This window comes from Peromyscus eremicus, chromosome 7, assembly GCF_949786415.1.
Source record: "Peromyscus eremicus chromosome 7, PerEre_H2_v1, whole genome shotgun sequence".
In the NCBI taxonomy this organism is placed as follows: Eukaryota; Metazoa; Chordata; class Mammalia; order Rodentia; family Cricetidae; genus Peromyscus; species Peromyscus eremicus.
This window is the reverse complement of record NC_081422.1, coordinates 83,857,313-83,880,401: the sequence shown is the minus strand read 5'-3', so window position 1 is coordinate 83,880,401 and position 23,089 is coordinate 83,857,313. Positions and strand designations below refer to the sequence as shown.

The following is a 23,089-nucleotide window of genomic DNA, read 5'->3' as shown; positions in this document are numbered from 1 at the left end:
TATGTCTCTGATTAACCTTGAAAATATACCTAACTATAAGTTTGATTGTTATAGAAGACTAACTACTAACCTGTATTTCTTTATTATCCTAAATAGTTTTCAAGGGCTAGAACTTAAATTACATTTTTAAATGAGGTACATAGACATAATATCTTAAAAAAGAGTATAAGCATACCTTCAGTATAGCAAAAATAACTTTAAATTTGTATTGATATACCAAAATCCATACCAATGTAAAATATTTGAGGTTAAAAGTTGTCTTTTTATCCTATATTCCTATATCCCCACTAAATTATGACAAACATCCATAACACATTGGATTACCATAAACTACCCACTCCAACTCTTGGGAATGTGGGTGTCATGTTCTCTAAACTTCTTCCTGTTGTCTGGGGGCACTGGCATCTTTGGGGACCTTAGGAAAATTAGGACAATGGTCAAGTGCTGGCTAAAATAATCTGCAAGGTTGGACCATGTAGCTGGAGTTTTCTCCAGTCCCACCTGGGCCCGCAGCCTCTCAGACCCAAATAAACACACAGAGGCTTGTATTAATTAAAAGTGTATGGCCTAATGAGTCAGGCTTCTTGCTAGCTAGATCTTACATCTTAAATTAACCCATTTCTACAAATCTGTACCTTGTCACATAGCTCGTGGCTTACCAGTATCTTTACATCTTGCTTCTCATGGTAGTGGCAGTTGGTAGCATCTCTGACTCAGCCTTTTTCCTCCCAGAATTCTCCTCTCTGCTTGTCCTGCCTATACTTCCTGCCTGGCTACTGGCCAATCAGCATTTTATTTATCAACCAAATCAGAGCAACACATTCACAGCATACAAAGCAATACCCACAGTAGGACTATCTCAGCCAGCAGCCTTGAAGCTGTTCTGGATGCAGAACTCTGAAGAAACTGCAACAAAGACACTCTGAGAGGCTGGATCACCTGGACCATCTGTTTTCATTGGTGTCTGGCCCCTTTGCTCTAAAAATACATAAACTTTTAAAGGTAACTTACATACCTCCATTAACACAAGTATGGACTGTGTGGTGTGCACAAGTCAGTTAAAGATAACTTTTTGCTTCATGTTGTAGAATATTATTTTAAGATAGTTTGTGCTGTGGGACATTTGTTTAATAATGCAGGGATATGTTACATTCTTTTATGTTGCATTTGTTTGGCCCTGTGAAGTTGTGTTGCTTTGCCTATCTAGAGTACCTGATGGTCTGGAGAAGAGCTAAGCAGCCAGTAGTGGTGCAAGAGGAAGGAGAGGAAGGGCTGGCAGGCAGAGAGAATAAATATAAGGAGAAATCTGGAAGGAAAAGAAAGAAGGTACCAGAGAAGGATAGGAGGACTTCAGGGGCCAGCCACCCATCTACCCAGCCAGCCATGGAGTAAGAATGAAAGTAAGATATACAAAAGTAAGAGAAAGGTAAAAGCCCAGAGGCAAAAGGTAGACAGGATAATTTAAGTTAAGGAAAGCTGGCTAAAAACAAGCCAAGCTGCTGTGGGATGGTCTGTATGTCAAGTGTGTTGCTGATTGGTCAATAAATAAATCACTGATTGGCCAGTGGCTAGGCAGGAAGTATAGGCGGGACAAGGAGGAGAATAAAGCTGGGAAGTGGAAGGCTGAGAGAGAGACACTGCCAGCTGCCAAGATGACAAACAGCATGTGAAAATGCCGGTAAGCCACGAGCCATGTGGCAAGGTATAGATTAATGGAAATGGATTAATTTAAGCTGTAAGAACAGTTAGAAAGAAGCCTGCCATGGCCATACAGTTTGTAAGCAATATAAGTCTGTGTGTTTACTTGGTTGGGTCTGAGCGGCTGTGGGACTGGCAGGTGATAGAGATTTGTCCTGACTGTGGGCCAGGCAGGAAAACTCTAGCTACACCAAGCTAAGGCCAGGAATTTATAATTAAGACTAGATTTCTGTAGCTGGAGTTTTCTTGCCTGGCCCACGGTCAGGGCAAATCTCTCTCACCTGCCAGTCCCACAGCCTCAGACCCAATCAAGTAAACACAGAGACTTATGTTGCTTTCAAACTGTATGGCCGTGGCAGGCTTCTTACTAACTGTTCTTACAGCTTAAATTAATCCATTTCCATTAATCTATACCTTGCCACATGGCTCATGGCTTACTGGCATCTTCACATGCTGTTTCTCATCGTGGCAGCTGGCAGTGTCTCTCTGACTCAGCCTTCCACTTCCCAGCTTTATTCTCCTTCTTGCCCCGCCTATACTTCCTGCCTAGCCAACGGCCAATCAGTGTTTTATTGATTAATTAGCAACACATTTGCCATACATCCCACAGCAGATTTCTGTGTGTATTTATTTTGGAGCTGAGTAGCAGGCCCCCCAAAAGAGCAAATATAACCAACAGCAACAGTTTTATGATTGAGTAGGTAAAAGATACATCATCTGTCTTGTAGTTTTTATAGGTTTATTTCTTTATGTCTGTAGCCAGAATTTTCAGGGGTTTTTGTAGCTAGAGTTTTCCTGCCTGGCCCACAGTCAGGACAAATCTCTATCACCTGCCAGTCCCACAGCCTCAGACCCGACCAAGTAAACATAGAGACTTATATTGGTTACAAACTGTATGGCCGTGGCAGGCTTCTTGCTAACTGTCCTTACAGCTTAAATTAATCCATTTCCATTAATCTATACCTTGCCACATGGCTCGTGGCTTACCGGCATCTTCACATGCTGTTTGTCATCATGGCGGCTGGCAGTGTCTCTCTCACCCAGCTTCCTGTTCTCTCAATTCTCTTCTCTGTTAGTCCCGCCTATACTTCCTGCCTGGCCACTGGCCAATCAGTGATTTATTTATTGACCAATCAGCAACACATTTAACATACAGACCATCCCACAGCAGGTTTTCCCCAATCAAATCTGATCCCAATTACCTTGAATGAATCCACAGCCTTTTATTTCCTTTGGAAACCAAAGCATGACCTCTTTCCCAAAGTAACATATTCCTTTACTTCCATTTTGAATTTAAGACATTTTAAAAATATATAGACTGGTTAAATTTAGTAGTTTTTATAATCCAATGTCTCCCAGCAGCTATTCTTTGCTCATCAGCAATCAAAAAATTTAAAGTCAATATAGCACCATACAGGATCCAGGTTCCCTGTATATTTTCCATCTCTACATGGCTTATTCTTTTTTTTATTTTTTAACTTTACTTCTCTCTTTAAAGACTTTTTATTACTATTTTTATAACTGTCTATATCATTTTTCTTTTTTTTCTTAAGCCTTTGCACACTGTGAAACACACTGTAACCTGTTTAGAGGTTTCTTGTGTTTGGACCTGGCTTTACTAAGCATCTGCAACATTCTCTGATCACATGGCATGCATCTTACCTTAGCACATTGTACTGGCACATGGTTCTAGTGGCTGGTGACTGGCTCTAGCCCACAGGCAGCAACCAGTAGCCTTGTCTTTGTACACTGGCAAGATATAGCCTGCCTGGGAGACTGCAGGACTAGGAAGCTACATCTGGCTCTTTTCCCAGAATTTTTTTTTCCTCAGGCCCTATGTTTGGATATTTATGCCCCCACATTAGACGCCATTTATAGGCAGATTTTTCATTGGGATCATCAGCTCTCCAGTAATGACACAAGAATTTCTTATTAATTATGAAATCTTGGCCTATAGCTTAGGCTTGTTTCTAACTAGTTCTTATAACTTAAATGAACTTATTTCTATTAATCTATGTCCTGCTATGTGGGTCATGTCTGTTACTTCTCCTTCTGCATGTCTTGCTTATTCCCCATATCTCAACATCTCTGCCCTTCTTCCTAGCATTCTCTGTGCCCCCAAATTCCTGCCTAGCTATTGGCCATTTAGCTTTTTATTAAACTAATCACAGTGACATATCTTCACACAGTGTAATGAGATATCTCACAGCACTTCTCCTTCTTTCTTAGAGCTTTCAGATTTACTATTGAGTTGCCAACATGAGATCTCTTTGTTTTTGTTTTGTTTGTTTGAATTATATGTGAGCACTTAGTGTTATGAACTTGCATCTTAGAATGCCTTCTTTGTATCTCATAGCTGTGGGCATGCTGTGTTTTCATTTTCATTTAATTTCAAAAAGTTTTAATTTCCTTCTTGATTTCTGTCTTGACTCACTTTTCATCAATAGTTGTTCAGTTTCCATGTCTTTGTTCACTTTCTGTTGTTTCTGCTATTGTTAATACCTAGGTTTAATATGTGGTGTTCAGATAAGATACAGAGTTTTATTTCAATTTTCTTATATCTGTTGAGACTTGCTTCATGTACAGTTGTATGATCAATTTTGGAGAAAGTTCCATGAGCTGCTGAGAAGAAATTATATTCTTTTGTGTTTGGAGAAAATATTACCTAGATATCTACTAGGTACATATGATTTATGGCATTATTTAACACCAACATGTCTCTGTTTAGTTTTTATCTAGATGACTTGTCTATTGAAGAGAGTATATGGAAGTCACCTACTATTGCTGTGTGAGGGTCAGTATGTGATTCTAGGTGTAGTACTTTCATGAATGTGGATGACCTTGGGTTTGATGCATAAATGTTTAGAACTGCAGTGTCTTCTTGGAGGATTTGATGAGTATCTCTATTTTGGTTTCAGATTTTTGTTGTTTTTTTGTGTGTATGTATTTCTTCAAGAGAGAAAGAAAGAGAGAGAAATATCATGGACTTGGGTTGGTAGAAAGATGGGACAGTGTTGACCCACCCTAGCCAGTGAGGCTGTGTAGGCAGAGTTTTCCTTCCCTACTGCCGGCTCCCAAAAAATCAACATGGAGAATTAAGATCACTTATAAGTGCTCAGCCAATAGCTCAGGCTTATTACTAACTAGCTCTTACATTAAATTAACCCATATTCCTTATTTATGCTCTGCCATGTGACAGAACCTTTATTAGCATGGCATGTTCATCTCCTGCTCCCTCTGTGTCTGGCTGGTGACTTCTCTGACTCCATCCTTCCTCTTCCCACCATTCTCAATTTTGCTTTCCTGCCTAACTTTATCCTGTTCAGCTGTTGGCTAGTCATCTTCTTTATTAAACCAATCACAGAGACAAATCTTCACAGTGTACAGAAGGATTATTCCACAGCATCTTCCCCTTTTTGTCAAATTAAAAAGGAAGGTTTTAACTTTAACATAATAAGATTATATACAACAAAAATATTGAGAATTACAGTTACAATATCAGTCAATTTGTATTTGACAAAATGACAGAAAATATTCTATTATTTATCTTATCTTTGTGACTCCAAAGTTTTGTACCTAATATACCTTCTATCATAACTAAGGAAAACTATAACTATCTAGTCTTCAACTACATCAAAGACCCAAGGAGGATGAAATGTTACCTAATGACAGGGACATCAGGCTGCCTAGACAGTTACCCAGAGTTCCTTTGCAACATTGGGGTACCCAACTCTGGTCTACAGGCCTAGCATATCTGACAGACTTCTCTGTGAAGCAGGGAATTTTGAAAGACTGTCCTATCTTGTCTTGACAAAGTTCCACAGTCACCTTTTTTGCATCCTGCTGGTCCAGTTTGGACATAACTGTCAACAATTGAGGCAAGGTCATTTTCTTTGCCCACATGGCTAGTTTTTGCAATAAATAAAGCAAACTCTATATGGAGTTTCCTTGATGCCCATCATCTCTGAAGTAGATTGGTGCTTCCAGGAGCAGACGGGTCTCACTGTCATGAAAAGCTTTAGGTTATTAAACATATTAAATGACATATTCTATAGGTCTTTGAAGTGTTTGAATACTATATATCTATCTAAATATATCTGTTTATGACTTGAGAACATATCTAATGTGACTATAAGTTTGACCATTGTAGATGACTGTTGTTCTGTATTTTTTGTTTTGTTTTGTTTTCGAGACAGGGTTTCCCTGTGTTGTTTTGGAGCCTGTCCTAGAAATTGCTTTGTAGGCCAGGCTGGCCTTTAACTCAGAGAGATCCACCTGATTCTGCCTTCCAAGTGCTGGGATTAAAGGCCTACACCACCACCACCCAGCTTAATCTGTATTTTTAATTATACATTACATTTTTTATTTTATAATTTAATGTAATTTCACATATCAGCCACAGATTCCCCTGTCCTCCCTCATCCTAACCTCCCCCCAGCCCACCCCCTATTCCCATCTCCTTCAGGGCAAGGACTCCCCTGGGGATTCAGCTCAGCCTGGTAGATTCAGTTGAGGCAGGTCCAGTCCCCTCCTCCCTTCACCCAGGCTGAGCAAAGTGTCCCTGCATAGGCCCCAGGTTCCAAACAGCCAGCTCATGCACTGAGGACAGGTCCTGGTCCCACTGCCTAGGGGCCTCCCAAACCATTCAAGCTAATCAACTGTCTCAATTATCTAGAGGGCCTGATCCAGTTGGGGGCTCCTCAGCTATTGGTTCATAGTTCATGTGTTTCCACTAGTTTGGCTATTTGTTCCTGTGCTTTTTCCAATCATGGTCTCAACAATTCTCGCTCAGACAATCCCTCCTCTTTCTTGCCGATTGGACTCCCGGAGCTCCACCTGGGGCCTGGCTGTGGATCTCTGTATCAGCTTCCATCAGTCATTGGATGAGAGTTCTACCTTGACAGTTAGGGTGTTTGGCCATCCAATCACCACAAGGGCACATGCTCAGCCATGTTCATAGCAGCATCATTTGTAACAGCCAGAACCTGGAAACAACCTAGATGCCCTTCAACTGAAGAATGGATAAATAAAATGTGGTACATATACACAATGGAGTACTACTCAGCCGAGAAAAACAATGACATCATGAGGTTTGCAGACAAATGGATGGATCTAGGAAAAAATCATGCTGAGTGAGATAACCCAGACTCAGAAAGACAAACATGGTATGTGCTCACTCATAGGTGGATACTAGATGTAAAACAAAGGATGACTAGACTGCTACTCACAACTCCAAGGAGACTACCTAGAAAAGAGGACCCTAAGAAAGACACAGGGATCACCCAACGATGGAGAAATGGATGAAATCTACATGAGCAAACTGGACATGAGGGGGGCTAATGAAGAGCAAGGGTCGAGGGAAAGAGAGCTTAGGGGAGTGGGAGATCCCAGCTGGATCAAGAACAGAGAGGGAGAACAAGAAAAAAGAGACCATGATAAATGAAGACCCCATGGGAATAGGAAGAAGCAAAGTGCTAGAGAGGTCCCCAGAAATCCACAAAGATACCTCCACAATAGACTACTGGCAATGGTTGAGAGAAAGCCCAAACTATACATTATATTTTTAAATGAGTTGCATCTGCATAATAATCCAAACAAGAGTATTACAAAATTGACTTTAAATATGTATCAATATACAAAAATCCATACCAGTGTAAAATACTTAAGACTAGTAGTTGCATTTGGTTTAAATGTAGATACAATAATCAACCCTTTTATTCTATTATTTTTATATCCCCTCTTTTTCTTTTCGGAAGAGGATTCTTGAATCTAATCTCCTTTGTTCAGCTTTTTTTCTTGACCATTACCAATAACAACTTGTAACCAACCCCCCTAAAATGAAAACAAACATCCATAGCCAATATTTTGGGAATGTGCATGTTGTTTTATCTAAACTGCTTCCTGTTGTCTTGGGGCACTGGTAATCTTTGAGAGAACTTTGAGAAAATCAGGATAATTGTTAAGTCTTGGCTGGAGTATTCTGTGAGGCTGGGTCATCTCAGGAGCCTTGAAGCTGTTTTGGATGCTGGATCACCTGGTCCATGCATTTTAATTGGTGTCTGGTCCCCTTGTTCTGAAAATACATAAACTTTTAAAGGTAACATTCATATCTGTATCAATATAAATATAGATTGTGCATTGTACACAAGTCAGCCAAAGATGATTTTTTGTTATGTGTTTGAGCAAGTAAAATATACATCATATGTCTTGTTCTTTTATGTTTATTTCTTTATGTCTGCAGTCAGGATTTCAGGGGGTCTTCCTGGATCTAACCTGATTTTCTTTTACCTGGAATGAATCCACAGCCTCTCATTTCCTGTGGAAATGAAAGCACCTCTCCCCCAAAGCAACACATCTTTTGACTTAAATTTTCAAGTCAAGGTATTTTTAAAATATATAGGTTGGTTGAACCTTGCAGTGTTCATAATTCCATGTCTCTTAGCAGACAAAAAATTAAAAAAAAAGAGAATAGCATACAAGATCCATACTCTCTGTTTATTTACCATCTTTATGTGGCTTACTATATTTTTTTAAATATTCTATTCCTTTTTAATGGACTTTCTCTGCTTTATCTTTTCTCTCCCAAGCCTATGTGTTGATGTTCTCGCTCTGCCAACCCAGGTACCCTTGTGGGCAGGGTGTGAGAAGATGCAGAGTTAACAACATAGACTCCAGGAGGTTGCAAGCAAGCTTGTTTATTAAACAAGGGGCTGAGGTATTTATGTGTGGACTGTTTAGTGGGCTTTGCTTCTATGGCTATTGTTGCATTTCTTGATTTGGCCCTGGGTCTTTCATCGGCAGTTGTCATCCTGGGGGTCCAGTTTGTCTCCTCTGGGTCAAGGTGCTACTGTGCATGTCACAGCTTTTTTTACTTGAGGCTGAGCCTGTTCATTTTGTGTGTGGGCCTTATTTGTCTCACCTATGTATACTCTTAAACGTGCTGTTACCCATTTAGAAGTCTTTTTAATCTGGATCTGTCTTTACTGTGTATCTGTAACCTTCTTTGGTCTGCATGTGCAAAAGCCTTAAACCCACCATACAGCATGCTGCTGTGAGACATCTCTCTGTACCATGGCCCATGTGAGAGACTGTGGGAACCCACCATGTGGCTTAGCTCATGATGTGCTGGCAGTTGCCAGGAAATGTGTCTCTGTACTGTAGCAGGTAGAGAGATACAATACTAGGAAGTCATGTCTGGCTCTGTTTCTGTGCATTTAGAACCCTTTATATAGCTTTCTCAGGCTTTATGTGGATGAATATGGCCCTGGAAGCTGGGTGCCATTTGTAGGCAGAGTTTTCCTCTCCTCACCACCTGCTCCCAAATAATCAACATGAAGACTTGATTACTTATAAATGCTTGGTCAATAGCTCAGGCTTATTACTAACTAGCGCTTACATTTTAAGTTAACTCATATATTTATGCTCTGCCATATGGTGGTACCTTTATTAGCATGGCACATAAATCCCCTGCTCCCTGTACATCTGGCTGGCAACTCCTCTGACTCTGCCCTTCCTCTTCCCAGCATTCTCAGTTTGGCTCTCCTGCCTAATCTTATCCTGTTCAGCTATTGGTCAGTCATCTTTATTAAAACAATCACGGGGCTGGAGAGATGGCTCAGAGGTTAAGAGCACTGACTGCTCTTCCAGAGGTCCTGAGTTCAATTCCCAGCAACCACATGGTGGCTCACAACCATCTGTAATGAGATCTAGTGCCCTCTTCTGGCCAGAAGTCATACATGCTGTATACATGATAAATAAATAAAATCTTTTTAAAAAGTGACAAATCTTAGTAGTATACACAAGGATTACTCCACAGCAGGGCTGTCTCTGCAGATTGAAGGAAATGCCAAATACCTGATGTGTTGTGGAATATTAGCTTGGGATGTGTTACATTTATTTATGCTGTGGAATATTTATTTAATGATGCAAAGGTGTGTTGCATTCTTTTATGTTACTTTGTCTCCCTAAAACACCTGATTGGTCTAATAAAGAGCTGAATGGCCAACAGCTGGGCAGGAGCAAGGATAAGGAGGGCTGGCAGGAAGAGAGATTAAATTGGAGGAGAAATCTTAAAAGAAATATCAAGGAGCAAGAAAAGGACAGAACACCAGGGGGCAACCATCCAGCTACACAGTAAGCTACAGAGTAAGAAGTAAAGAAAGGTATATAGAAATAGAGAAAGATAAAAGCTCAGAGGCAAAAGTAGATGGGATAATTTAAGAAAAGTTGGCTAGAAACAAGCCAGGCTAAGGCCAGGCATTCATAAGGAAGACTACACCTCTGTGATTTATTTGGGAGCTGGATGATGGGCCCCCAAAGAACAGAATTAAAAAAAAAACTACAGAGATCTTTTCTGAAAAAAAAAAGAAAACATAGCAATATTGAGAAAATAGGACTTTGATGAAAAAGGCATGAACAGGTATGGGGCACTCTCAGTGCTTCTATAGTCATTACCCCTATCTTAGCTAGAATTAATAAAGGCTATACAAATGGTCAATGAGGATGTCACCTAGATAGTGATCGGTACAGGCACTATTTATTATATTACTAATGCACCTGTGCTGTAAATCTCATTCTGTATGCTGTGAATGTGTGTTGCTCTGATTGGTTGATAAATAAAAAAAATGCTGATTGGCCAGTAGCCAGGCAAGAAGTATAGGCCAGATAAGCAGATAAGGAGAATTCTGTGAAGAAAAAGGCTGAGTCAGGAGTCACCAGACACAGAGGAAACAAGATGTGAAGCCATGTGGTTAAACATAGATAAGAATTATGGGTTAATTAAAGTGTAAGAGCTAGTCAGTAATAAGCCTGAGCTAATGGCCATACAGAAGTTATAATTAATATAAGCTTCTGAGTGATTATTTTATAAGCAGCTGCAGGAGTGTGGGTTAGAGAGATTTCTCTGGACCATGTAGGGCCAGGTGGGACACTGGAAAACTTCCAACTACACACATGGCTGCTGTTCTTGTCAGTTTGTGAAGAGGGCATATCCAGGCCTGGCTAGTGGAAGGGAAGTTTGTATCCACCCCAACCATCATTTAACAACTTTGCTTTGAGTGAGTTTGAATCCGAGCATCTCTAGAAAATATGCAAGCAACATATTTTTGCTAAACTAGTGCCCTCCTATAGCTTCTCATGTAAACAGTGAAGGTAAACAGTGAAAATAAATACATTCTCTACTGTTGGTTACATGAGTAACCAACACAAACCTCATGCTACCTAGATTCATTCATATGTAGCTGACTCTTCTGCCAGTAACAGATACCACAGAGCAATTCTGTAGTATATGTCCATTTCCTTGAGGGCAAGCTGTGTGTGTGTGTGTGTGTGTGTGTGTGTGTGTGTATGGATGGATATATGGATGGATGGGTATATACTTGTATATCTATATGTTTTGGGCCGAAAGTCTCATAGTGTGTCAGTATATACCACCCTAGTGAACACTACTCAGAAAGAAGGGAGTTTATAAATGTCACCATATTTATGCAACTCCGAGAGAGGCATTGACCCTGTTCATCAGGTAAAAGCCAACTTAACACAGTCATGTTGCTCTTTTAACACTGTTGCACTGACATGAGTTTATGACTTGCCTACACCACGAATGCAGTGCATGCTGTACCATGCAGTGCACTTAGTGACCTTCCTGAAACACCACCAAGGCTGTGATGACAGTGCCTGGAGAAGGGTTATGACATGGAATGTACAAACATAGAACCATTACTGACCTCCTCTGTTTTCCTGGAGTGAAGCTGACATGACTGTTTCTGCTGTTGATGCACTCTTAGTGTCCAGTATCTTGGGAAAAACTATCAGAAGCATGTTCTTGCTCCTGAGGATGCTGAAGGACCTTAAGTCCATGCTGGTACTTCCATAGAAAGACCACAAAGTAAAATGGAAGGGACACTTGAAGTTGAACCATACAATTTAAGAATGAAATTGAAATTCACCTTTTGCAATTGTTGAGTAACAAGAAACAGAGGAAAGGTGAACTCAATCTTGTCTCTGTCATTGTCCCTTTACCTGGTGCAGGCAAGAATTGGTGAGCCAATCTCTCCATTACTTTATCCCAGAAACATATGATGTAGGTGAACTTAATATAAATAATCTCAAGATTGACATGGTGACTGTGAATATTGTCAAGAGTTAGGACAAAATTTGAAACAGATAACAGCATTTCTGGTCTGACCCAAGGGGAGTGGGTCCCTGGAGTAGTGTGTCACACCCTGTGCTTATGAGAAAGAACAGTAGAGACAAGGACATGGCAGGAGGTTTCCGTGCTTTTCCTTTCCAAAGGCATCATGGTAGACTGGTTTAAGTATTCTTGGTTTCTGGCTCTGTCATTTGAAGGCAGTCTTTTAACACTTAATGCTTTTCAGCATTCATCACTACCAAATGTCCAAGCCTGTCATTGTGCTTAGTAGCTTTCCAAGGAATGTGTGCATAATGTACTTTCCCAGTTAGTGTGATGAAATACTATGACCCAAACATGCCAGAGAAGGAGTGTTTGTTTTGCCATGATGTCATGAGTATGGTGTGCATATTTGTTGAGAAACCATAGACAAAGGAGCCTGAGTCAGAGGTCCAGTGCACCAAGAATAGAGAAAAGGGGTGCTTATGTTCAGCTCACCTTATCCTTCTATAGTCATGGATCTCAGCCCCAGGAACAATGCACTAACAGCTGAACCATTTGCTACCTCAGTTAACCTTGTCAAGATAATGCCATCCAGGCATTATGAGTTGACCTTATCAGTTGAGTACTGATATTAACTATCACAGTGCTCACAAACTTTTGTGGTCATTTTAGGGTATTGATGTTGGATATTTACACTCTATGAAGATGTGTCACTGTGGTTGGTTTAATAAAGAACTGAATGGCCAATAACTAGACAGGAATAGGTTAGGTGGGACTTCTGGGGACAATGAGGATCCTGGAAAAAAGAAAAAGTGGAGTCACCTGATAGACACAGAGAGGAAACAGGAGGTGCAAGATAGAAGATAAGTAATGGCATATGATTGAACATAGATTAATATAAATGGGTTAATTTAAGTTATAAGAGCTAGCTAGGAACAGGCATAGGCTATGTGCCAAGCTTTCCTAATTAATAAGAAGTCTCTATTTTGTTAGGTGTGAGCTTGCAGCCCAAAGGAAGGAAGGAAGGAGAATAATATAGAAAATACGATCACTTAGATACCATAGCACTAAGAAGGAAAATATATGACTCCAAAATGGACAATGAAATGAAGTCATGGAGGATGAGCTTAGTACATTCCTAATATTTCTCTAGTTAAAAGGGTAGACTAAAAGACAGAGGCAAAAATAGGAAGGAAATCATCCCATGAGGATGCTCCTGGCTGGCTCACCAGCCTAGCCTCCCTTGTGGTCTAGTGGTTATGATTAGGTTCACTCAATGTCTCAGCCTGGCTAATTCTGTCGGTAGAGTATGAGACTTGTAATCTCAGGGTAATGGGTTCGTGCCCCATGTTGGGTGCCATATGTAGTCAGATTTTTCTTTGGGCTGCTAGCTCACAAATAACAAAATCAAGACTTCCTTTTAATTATGAAAGCTCAGCCTATAGGTTAGGCTTGTGCCTAACTAGTTCTTACAAGTTAAATTAACCCACTTATATTAATCTATGTTCTATCAGTTAGCATTACCTCTATTCTTCTATCTTACACCTCCTGTTCCCAATCCATGTCTGCCTGGTGACTCCTCCTTTTCTTTTTTTTTCAGAGTCTTTTCTGTCCCTGAAAGACCCACCTAACCTTTTCCTGCCTAGCTATTTCATTCAGCTCTTTATTAAACCAATCACAGTGATACATCTTCACACACTGTACAAATATCGCACAACATTTTAATCTATGGTAGAGCCAGTCTCTCTAGTGGGGAACAACCCTCTTCTGTGCATTCAAATGTACCTATAGATAAAGGTCTTACAAAGTGGTCTTGGTGATATAAAATAAGCAAATCTTGTTCCCATGGTCCCTTGGGACTTTGGTAACAGTGTCCTTCTTGGTTCTTTCTTGACCATTTAGTCCTTCTTTATAGGACATCCACAGGGTAAACTGTTAAGTAGCTAGCAGGCTTCTTTAGTATGGCCTTATTGCAACCCTAGCAATGTCCTGACAAGTAAAGGCCTAATGTATAGCTTTACCTTTTAGCAATCTATGCTTATAACTTTAACTGGCATGCTGGGTGATTTGAGTCAAGGGAGGTTACAGGCTGACATCCATCTTGGATCCTTTGCCTTAATGGATAAAAAAGGGTCTGTATTTTCAATATCCTTTCTTATTACCTCTTGCTCCTATTCTTCTCCAGCCACTTCTCTTTCATAATTGCCATGTTGATTGTGGACTGTAGCTCTGGAAAGCCATAGAAGGCTATGTAGTTCATTCTTCCAGTTACCTTATTGGTACTGTGTACTGGAACACATTGTCCAGGCAATGTGGCCTAACTCACAGACAAATGCCCAGTTTCAGTCCGGGGTGTTCTTGGTCTTTAATCCCTAAATGTCTATCTCTCACAAAGCTCATGAGATTGAAAAAATAAGTGTAGAGAACAGAAAAGAACTCGTCTCAGAGAAACATGCCTGGAAAGGCAGTTGAGTCTCTGGTAAAGTTGTGGACCAGACCTTTACTATATGTACATAGGTAAAAGTCTGCTGGGGGCCAGCTGAGGTTGAAGACAGTAGCAATTACTTTGCACTCAAAATCATCACAGGGACTGATTGTACTCTGTGATTTTTATCATAAGATTTGTTTTATGGGGTCAGTGAGAGCTCAGCAGTCAAGGCACTTTCTTTAAAGATTGAGATCAAGATTTTGAACCTGGAACCTACATAGTTGACTGAGAGAACCTGGTACATAAGATTCACTTCTGCTGGATGCACTGCCAGCTGTTGAGTCCCTAAACAGAATAAGTATAATTTTTTTTTTGGAAGATTTCATCTTTACACCATATAACAGATTTTTTTACACAGCTTTAGATTCCCATTCCCTACAAAGAAAAATATTCTATTCCTCATTTGTCTCCAGATCTTCTCTCTGCCTTAGTTTGTCTTCCTGGAAGACAGTCAGGCAACAGCCTAACCATGTTGTTCATTAGGTTTAGTAAAATGTACCAAGTCTGTGTGCTCTTACTCACATCATCAAACAAAGATCTCATACAAATAATAATCAGTTCTGTGAGCTGAGAGTCACTTTCTGTTCTCTTAGAGTCTCCTGAATCTACAGACAACACAAGTACAACAGTGTACGAACGAAAGCCTCCAATTAGAATGGTGAAGGTAAGAGGGCCTTTTCTTTCTCTGAGGTAGAAAGGTTGCCTCAGTGGTCCCCTTGTGTTTCAGTGGGTATCATATTCGAATCATTAAACTGATCTGAGGCATGTATATTAGAGAGTTTATATAGGAAGAGGAGGGAATAGAATTGTACCAATTTGGTCTTGAGTCAAGATAGCATACATCACAATGTGGCACAACTTTGTATCCTGCTTTATGAGTGACCCCATCAAGGTGGGTGCTTCTTTTTTTCTTTTTTTTAAAGCTTTTAAAAGAAGCATTTATTTGTAGTATGTGCATTACAGGAAACACAACACAAGAAGCCAAGAACAGCCACCCAGTCACAAGCAGCTCAGCTTGATGTGTCCTTCTAGATGCTGCAAGTGTACATTCATTTAGGGAATTGAGATTATACAGCATGTACCATGCTTTCCCCCAAATTGTGAATATTCACCAACTAGAAACCCCATGCTACATAAGTATTTTGATAACCAAGAATATACCATGCTATCTCAATCTGTCAGACAAAACTATAATCCTGTCTTCCTTGGCAACCAAAATTTCATAGAAGACAAAAATGGCAGCAGGCCTCTAGATAGAAGTACTGGTGAAGTTACAATTAAAATTCTGCATTCTAGGGCTGGAGAGATGGCTCAGTGGTTAAGAGCACTGACTGCTCTTCCAGAGGACCCAGTTCAATTCCCAGCACCCACATGACAGCTCACATGTCTGTAACTTCAGTTCCAGGGGGATCTGATACCCTCACACAGACATACATGCAGGTAAAACACCAATGCACATAAAAAAAATTCTGCATTCCTCAATGCTCAATGCTTACAAGAAAACACAAAGCCACAGACCACTAATCCTCATGGTTTAAAGATCTTACCAACTGAACGCTGAACATCCAATCTGGATACACTGAGCTTCCAACACATTAAACTTTGGGCCATATACTCAAGATATTTGTAAACCATAGTCCCTAGAAATAGAAAACACCTTAGTGAAAAATACAAGTTTTCATAGATGGTATGTGATATAGGTTTTGCAACCCTCTAGAGGCCAGACTGATTTGCCTGATCTACCTTTGAATCAGAGAAAGTATGAAAGGTAATAGTTTGTGTCATAAAGTAGAGAGACCCAGATCTTCTGTGGCATCATCAAATAATGTGCCCATTAATATAGTCTCTTTAGTGCTCTTCTCTGTCCTGATTTCAATTATACTGTGTCAGTGGAGAAGCCAAAGGCTTTGCAGACATTACTCAGCATGATCATGGCATTAAATATTTTCTTTCCTATTGATTACAGGGGATGTCTAGAAAACGCAGATATGGTATGTATTTTTTAATCACTTTCTAAAACACAGTTTAGATAGGAATTGTGAAAACACTGGCTGTATTTTTTGTGTGATGCGCCACTATAATCTAAGATGCTAACTGGTAATTAGAATTGGGGTTTTAGTAGTGGAGTTTCTTTTTTTAAACAAAAAAAAAATTAGAAGAAATAACACACCAAGTAAAAACTGATGGATATTTCTTTGTTTTGCTCATCAGTGAACTCTTTTTTTAAATCTTGTCTATTGTACTCCAAGTAAAAGTAAATCTTTTCCCCCAAAAATTAGCATGCCGTTTTCCTGGCCTAGATTACAGTGACAGATATGTAAATTGAAAAGTCAGAATACAGGTTACCTATAAAAATGTGCTCAAACTTCATCCTAGCCATGCTTTGTCAGGCATATGATTTTGTGCTCATCCATATCTGAATAAAGCATAATTCAGAAGCATTGATAAAGAGCTTTTGCTGCTCATCTCAAGAGCCACTTTTACCCCACCACAGGCAAAATAATCCCTATGGAAGAGTTCTAGCTTCTAGCATCTGCCTGCAATAAGGCAAATCTACAGAAATCTTAAATGCTATAATGACTGCTGTTGCGGTTAGAAGTCCTAAGTAGTCTCATTCAGCAGGCAGAAGATAATTTGAAAAGTACACATACTTCTTTTTGGATGACAGAGCCTGAAAATGAAACACAATACATGGGAGCCTAGGGTGGATGTGGGACTCGCTTTTGAATGGACGTGACTCATTTTAATAGGGTCTGGAGAAAAGCTTAAGTGGGTTCACAATATTAGTATAAACAAAGAGCAACACAATTTACACACAGTGTCAACTAAGAATTCTGGTCATTACCTAGATGTTTATCAGTGCTATCTCATTCTTTAAGGAATTTAGGGTTTTGTTTTTGGTTTATTTTTGAGACAGGGTCTCACTATGTATCCATGGCTGTACTAGAACTACATATGTATATAATCAAACTTTCTGACCTGGATCTCATACAGCTTCACCTGCCTAAGCCTACATGCTGTTTTTAAAGGAGTGTACTATGCCACTGCCCCCATGAGAATATACCTTTAAAAGTTGGGCACACTCTATGCTTCAGGAGTTTTTCTTCTCAGTGGTGGTCAGTCTCCATGTTTTGAAGTTCACACACAGTAGATACATATTTTCAGCAGTGAACTGTGTGACTCAATATCATTATTTCAAGTGTATCCTGCATAGTGCAACTACACTTTCAGAACTTGTGGAAGCTAGTATGCTAATATGGGCTGGAGCTTATGGCCTAATTGCCTCTGTACATGCTTAGCATGTTCAGGACCCAGAGTGATTCCTGGTTCTGCTTAAAATGTACCCAGGATAGCTCAATCCTATTAATTTATGTCCTTGAGAAGGGGAAGAAGGAGAGACACAAGTTCAAGGTCATTCTTTGCTGTAGAGTGAATTTCAGGCTAGACTAGAATACAGATATTTTCTGGAAAAAGAAAACATAGCAATATAGAGAAAATAGGACTTTGGTGAGGAAGGCATGAACAGGTATGGGGCATTCTCAGTGCTACTGTGGTCATTATCCCTGTCTTAGTTAGAATTAATAAAGGCTGTACAGATGGTCAATGAGGATGTCACCTAGAAAGTGATGTGTATAGGCACTGTTTATTATATTACCAATGCACCTGGTTGCTGTTCTTGTCAGTTCCTGATGAGGACATATACATGCTTGGCTAGTGAAAGGGAAGTTTCTATTCATCCCAACCATCATGTGACACCTTGGCTTTGAGTGACTTTGAATCTCAGCATCTCTAGGAAATATGCAATGTTCACCTCTCAGTGTGGTCCTCTAACCAGAGAATTGCTCACTGAGAGGCACCAGGCAGATTGAATATTGGAGGAAGACCATAAATTTCTGCTAAGCTAGGACCCTCCTAGCCTCTCACATAAAGAATGAAGGTAAACAGTGAAAATAAATACATCTTCTGCTGTTGGTTACATGAGTAAACAACACAAACCTCATGCTACCTAGATTCACTCATATGTAGCTGACTCTTCTGCCATTGAACAGATACCACAGAGCACATCTACAGTATATCTGCTTTTCTTTGAGTTTTAATTTATGTGGTTATATATACACAAGTGCATACATACTTATGTTTTGAACTGAAAAGTCTCATAGGGAGTCAAGTATATAGCATCTTAGAGAAAACCACACAGAAGTGAGGGAGTTTGTAAATTTTACTGTGTTTATCTGACTCTAAGAGAAATTTTGATGCTGCTTATTAGGTACAACACCAATGTAACACAGTCACATTGCTCTTCTTGCATTGTCACATTGACATGAATTATGACTTCCCTTCAACATCAATGTCATGCATGCTGGAATGTGCAGTGCATGCAGAGAATTTCCTGAAACACCACTCTGACTCTGATGACAGTGCCTGGAGAGGGGTCATGAGATGAAATGTACAAACAGAACCATTACTGGTTTCCTCTATTTTTATGCCATGAAACTGACATAACTGTCTCTGTTGTGAATGTATTCCCAGGGTCGAAGATCTTGGGAAAATTGAATTGGGAGGTCAATGTTGTTCCTAAAGATGCTGAAGGACCTGAAGCCCAAGCTGAAACTTGCAGAAAAACACCACAAAGTGAAATGGAAGGTACTGTTGAAATGCAATAATTTGATTGAATTGTTTCATAATTATAGATCATATTGTGTGGTACATGAACAAACTGAATAAATTAGCAGTATTTTCCTATGTAGATACTGTAAATTTGCTGTCTCTGTCACTGTCCCATCACCTGGTGCAGGCAGGAATAGGTGAGCCAACCTCTCTTACTTTATCCCAGAAACATGTGATGTAGGTGAACTTAATATAAATAATCTCAAGATTGACATGGTGACTGTGAAAATTGTCAAGAGTTAGGACAAAATTTGAAACAGATAACAGCATTTCTGGTCTGACCCAAGGGGAGTGGGTCCCTGGAGTAGTGTGTCACACCCTGTGCTTATGAGAAAGAACAGTAGAGACAAGGACATGGCAGGAGGTTTCTGTGCTTTTCCTTTCCAAAGGCATCATGGTAGACTGGTTTAAGTATTCTTGGTTTCTGGCTCTGTCATTTGAAGGCAGTCTTTTAACACTTAATGCTTTTCAGCATTCATCACTACCAAATGTCCAAGCCTGTCATTGTGCTTAGTAGCTTTCCATGGAATGTGTGCATAATGTACTTTCCCAGTTAGTGTGATGAAATACTATGACCCAAACATGCCAGAGAAGGAGTGTTTGTTTTGCCATGATGTCATGAGTATGGTGTGCATATTTGTTGAGAAACCATAGACAAAGGAGCCTGAGTCAGAGGTCCAGTGCACCAAGAATAGAGAAAAGGGGTGCTTATGTTCAGCTCACCTTCTTCTACAGTCATGGATCTCAGCCCCAGGAACAATGCACTAACAGCTGAACCATTTGCTACCTCAGTTAACCTTGTCAAGATAATGCCATAAAGGTATGCTCTGGGATCTGGACCTTATGAAGTTGACTACTGATTTTAAAATGACTGGTATGGTCATTTTAGGGTTTTAATATATGATAGAGCCAGTCTCTCTGATAGGGGACAACCCTCTCATTTACACTCAAATGTACATATAAATAAAGGGCCTATAAAGTGGTTCTGGTGATGCAGTTCCTGTCCCTGGGTCCCTTGGTACATTTGTAGTAGTGCCTTTTTGGTCCTCTCATGACCATTTTCTCCTTATATAAAGGACATTCCCTGGGTAAACTGCTAAATAGCTAGCAGGGTTCTCTAGTCTGGCTTCATTGCAGCACTAGCAATGTTCTGACTATTAAGGATATAATGTATGTCTTTAGGTTCTTTTCAATCTATGTTCCTTACATTGGCCTGCATGTTAGATGTTTGAGTCAAGGAAGGTTAAAGCCTGATGTTTATCTTGGATCCTTGGACTTAATGGATGAGAAAGGGTCTTCACTCTGGCCCATCCTTATGAGGCATTCTTGATTCATCTTCCAAGGCAGAGGCTGGGTTTGAGAGTTCTCCTAAAAGACTGCCCAGCTTCCTCAGGATAAAGGACATGGATTCATAGAGATCAGCTCTCCTGGTACCCATCTTGGCCATACGCTATGTCTGTCTTCTGTGCTGTCAGTACTTGAGTCTCTCTCTCACTCTTGGCATAGTTTGGCCTGTCTCATCTTTTCTGCAATGTGAGATTATAATCTAAAGAATCATCTTCCTCAATGTGGCTTCTTTATATAGCTACTTGAGTAGGTTCACAGCCAAGGCTCATCAGAAACATGTCTGCTTCTCCTGGATTCTCTCACTGTACAAGTGGTCTAGTATCAATCATAGGCTAGGCCTGTAGGTTTGATGCACAGTGTTTATTGATTGTAAAAGTCAGGCTCCTGCTTCTGAGCCATGTGTGCCAGAGACACGGGATTCCACTTCTAGCCCTCACCTTTCAATCTCCCTTATTACCTCTTGTCCCTATCCTTCTCCAGCCACTTCTCTTCTTTTATAATTGCCATGTTGACCAGGACTATAGGTCTGGCAAGTCATGAAGGCCTATGTGATCGCTTCTACCTGTTAACTTATTATTGATGCTACATACTGAAACACATTGCCCATTCAATGTGGCCTAACTCCCAGGCATGTCCCCCAGCCTCAGCCCTTGGTGTACTGGGCTCTTTTGTATTCACTAAATGTCTCTTCCTCACAAAACTAATGAGACTGACAAGGTCACTGGGAGAGAACTAAACAGAACCCTTCTTGGGGACAATATGCCTAGAAAGGCAGTTGAATCTCAGTAGGTCATCTGGATCTTCACACATGTACTAAGGCGTTGTATGATATTTTGTTTGTGTTCTGACGAATAAAGCTTGCCTGGAGATCAGAGAAACAGAGCAGCCAGCCACTAGAAACATTTTACCTCTATAAAATCTCCCATCGAATGGGGGAAATCCTGTCTCTATGTGTCCTCAGACTGAATGGGGCACTGAGATCCTGTCTCCACCCACCTTATATTCCTGTCTCCACCTCTCTAGTGCTGCGATTAAAGTCATGCACCACCACCACCTGGCTCTGTTTCTCTTTTAGACTGGTTCAATCTCCTGTAGCCCAGGGTGGCCTTGAACTCCTGATCTTCCTGCTTCTTCCTCCCAAGTGCTGGGATTAAAGGTGTGAGCCACCACTGCATAGCTTCTTAACTCATGGCTAGCTCTGTCCTCTGATCTCCAGGCAAGCTTTGTTTGTCAGAACACAAATAAAATATTATACAACACAAAGGTACATCCTCATTTTTCTCCAAGTCTTCCCTCTGCTTTAGTTTGCTTTTTGGGAAGACAGTCCAGCTGCAGCAGCAGAACCATCTTGTTCATTAGGTTTAGTCACATGTACTAAGTCCATGCACTTTTACCCACATCAAGTAAATTCCAGTGGAAATAGTAAGCAGTCCTGTGAGCTGACAGTCACTTTCTGTCCTCCTAGCGTCCCCTCAACCAGCTGGCGGTACAGCTTCACCAGTGCACCAGCAAAAGCCACCAGTGAGGATGCTGGAGGTAAAAGGGCCTTTTCTTTCTCTGAGATAGAAAGGTTACCTCACTGGTCCCCTTATGTTTCAGTGGGTATCACATTTTAATCGTGAAACTGATCAGGTTCATCATGTGTTGTTGTTTTAAATGTGTATTTTGCCTGCGTATGTATATTTGCACCATGTGTATACTTGGTGCCAAGCAGGGCAGAAACACCATGTGGGTGCTGGAAATCAAATCCCAGTATGAGCATGTATGTCTGTATGAGAGTATCACAAGCCCTGGAACTGGAGGTACAGACAGGTGTGAGATGTCACATGGGTACTGGGAATTGTACCCAGGTCCTCTGGAAGAGTAACCAGTGCTCTTAACATCTAAGTCATCTTTCTAGCCCAGTACATCATGTATTTAAAGATCCTCATGTTGCCAGGCAGTGGTGGCACACACCTTTAATCCCAGCACTCGGGAGGCAGACCCAGGCAGATCTCTGTGAGTTCCGGGCCAGCCTGGTCTACAGAGTGAGATCCAGGACAGGCACCAAAACGACACAGAAAAACCCTGTCTTGAAAAAACAAACAAACAAACAAACAAAAAGATCTTCATGTTGCTGGACACACTAAGCTCCTGACACATCAAACTTTGGGTCATATGCCAAATTATTTCTACCATAGTCCCTAGAAACAAAAAATATCTTAGTGAAAAATATAAGTTTTCATGAGTTGGCTTTTTAGAGCCCATTCCATATGGTGGAATGCTTTGCTCAGCCTTGATGTGGGTTGGGGGTGGGGCCTCAACTGAATGTACCAGGTTTTGTTGACTCCCCGTGGGAGACCTTACCCTTTTGGAGGAGTGGATGAGGGGTGGGTCAGAGGGGGGAAAGGGGGAAAGGGGAACAGGAGGAGGGATGGGACAGGGAACTGTGGTTGGTATGTAAAATGAAAAAAAATTAAACAAAAAAAACCCAACTACATTGAAAGATGAAAAATAAAAAAAATTAAAAATACAAGTTTTCGTAGATGTTAAGTGATGTAGGTTAGGGAACCTTCAGTAGAGGCCAGACAGGTTATCCTGATATGCCCTTGACTCAGAAAAAATTGTAAAAGGTACTAGTCTTTAGCACGAAGTATAGAGTCCCAGATCTTCTGTTACATCATCAAATAAGGAATATAATATAGTCTCCATTTCAACTATGGAAGGATCAAAGATCTTTACAAATACTACTCAACATGATCTAAATGTTAAATATT

General features: G+C 40.4%; 1 protein-coding gene across 2 annotated transcripts in view; it reads left to right on the top strand.

The window, feature by feature from the left end:
* The window catches only part of LOC131915263 (uncharacterized), an 86,422-nt gene that overhangs the window by 17,748 nt on the left and 45,585 nt on the right, over positions 1–23,089 (top strand). For both annotated transcript variants that reach the window (XM_059268353.1, XM_059268352.1), the window contains exons 2-3: positions 14,912–14,982; positions 16,285–16,303. In XM_059268353.1, the coding sequence (XP_059124336.1) occupies positions 14,912–14,982; positions 16,285–16,303 (90 nt within the window). The remainder of the gene's footprint in view (positions 1–14,911; positions 14,983–16,284; positions 16,304–23,089) is intronic.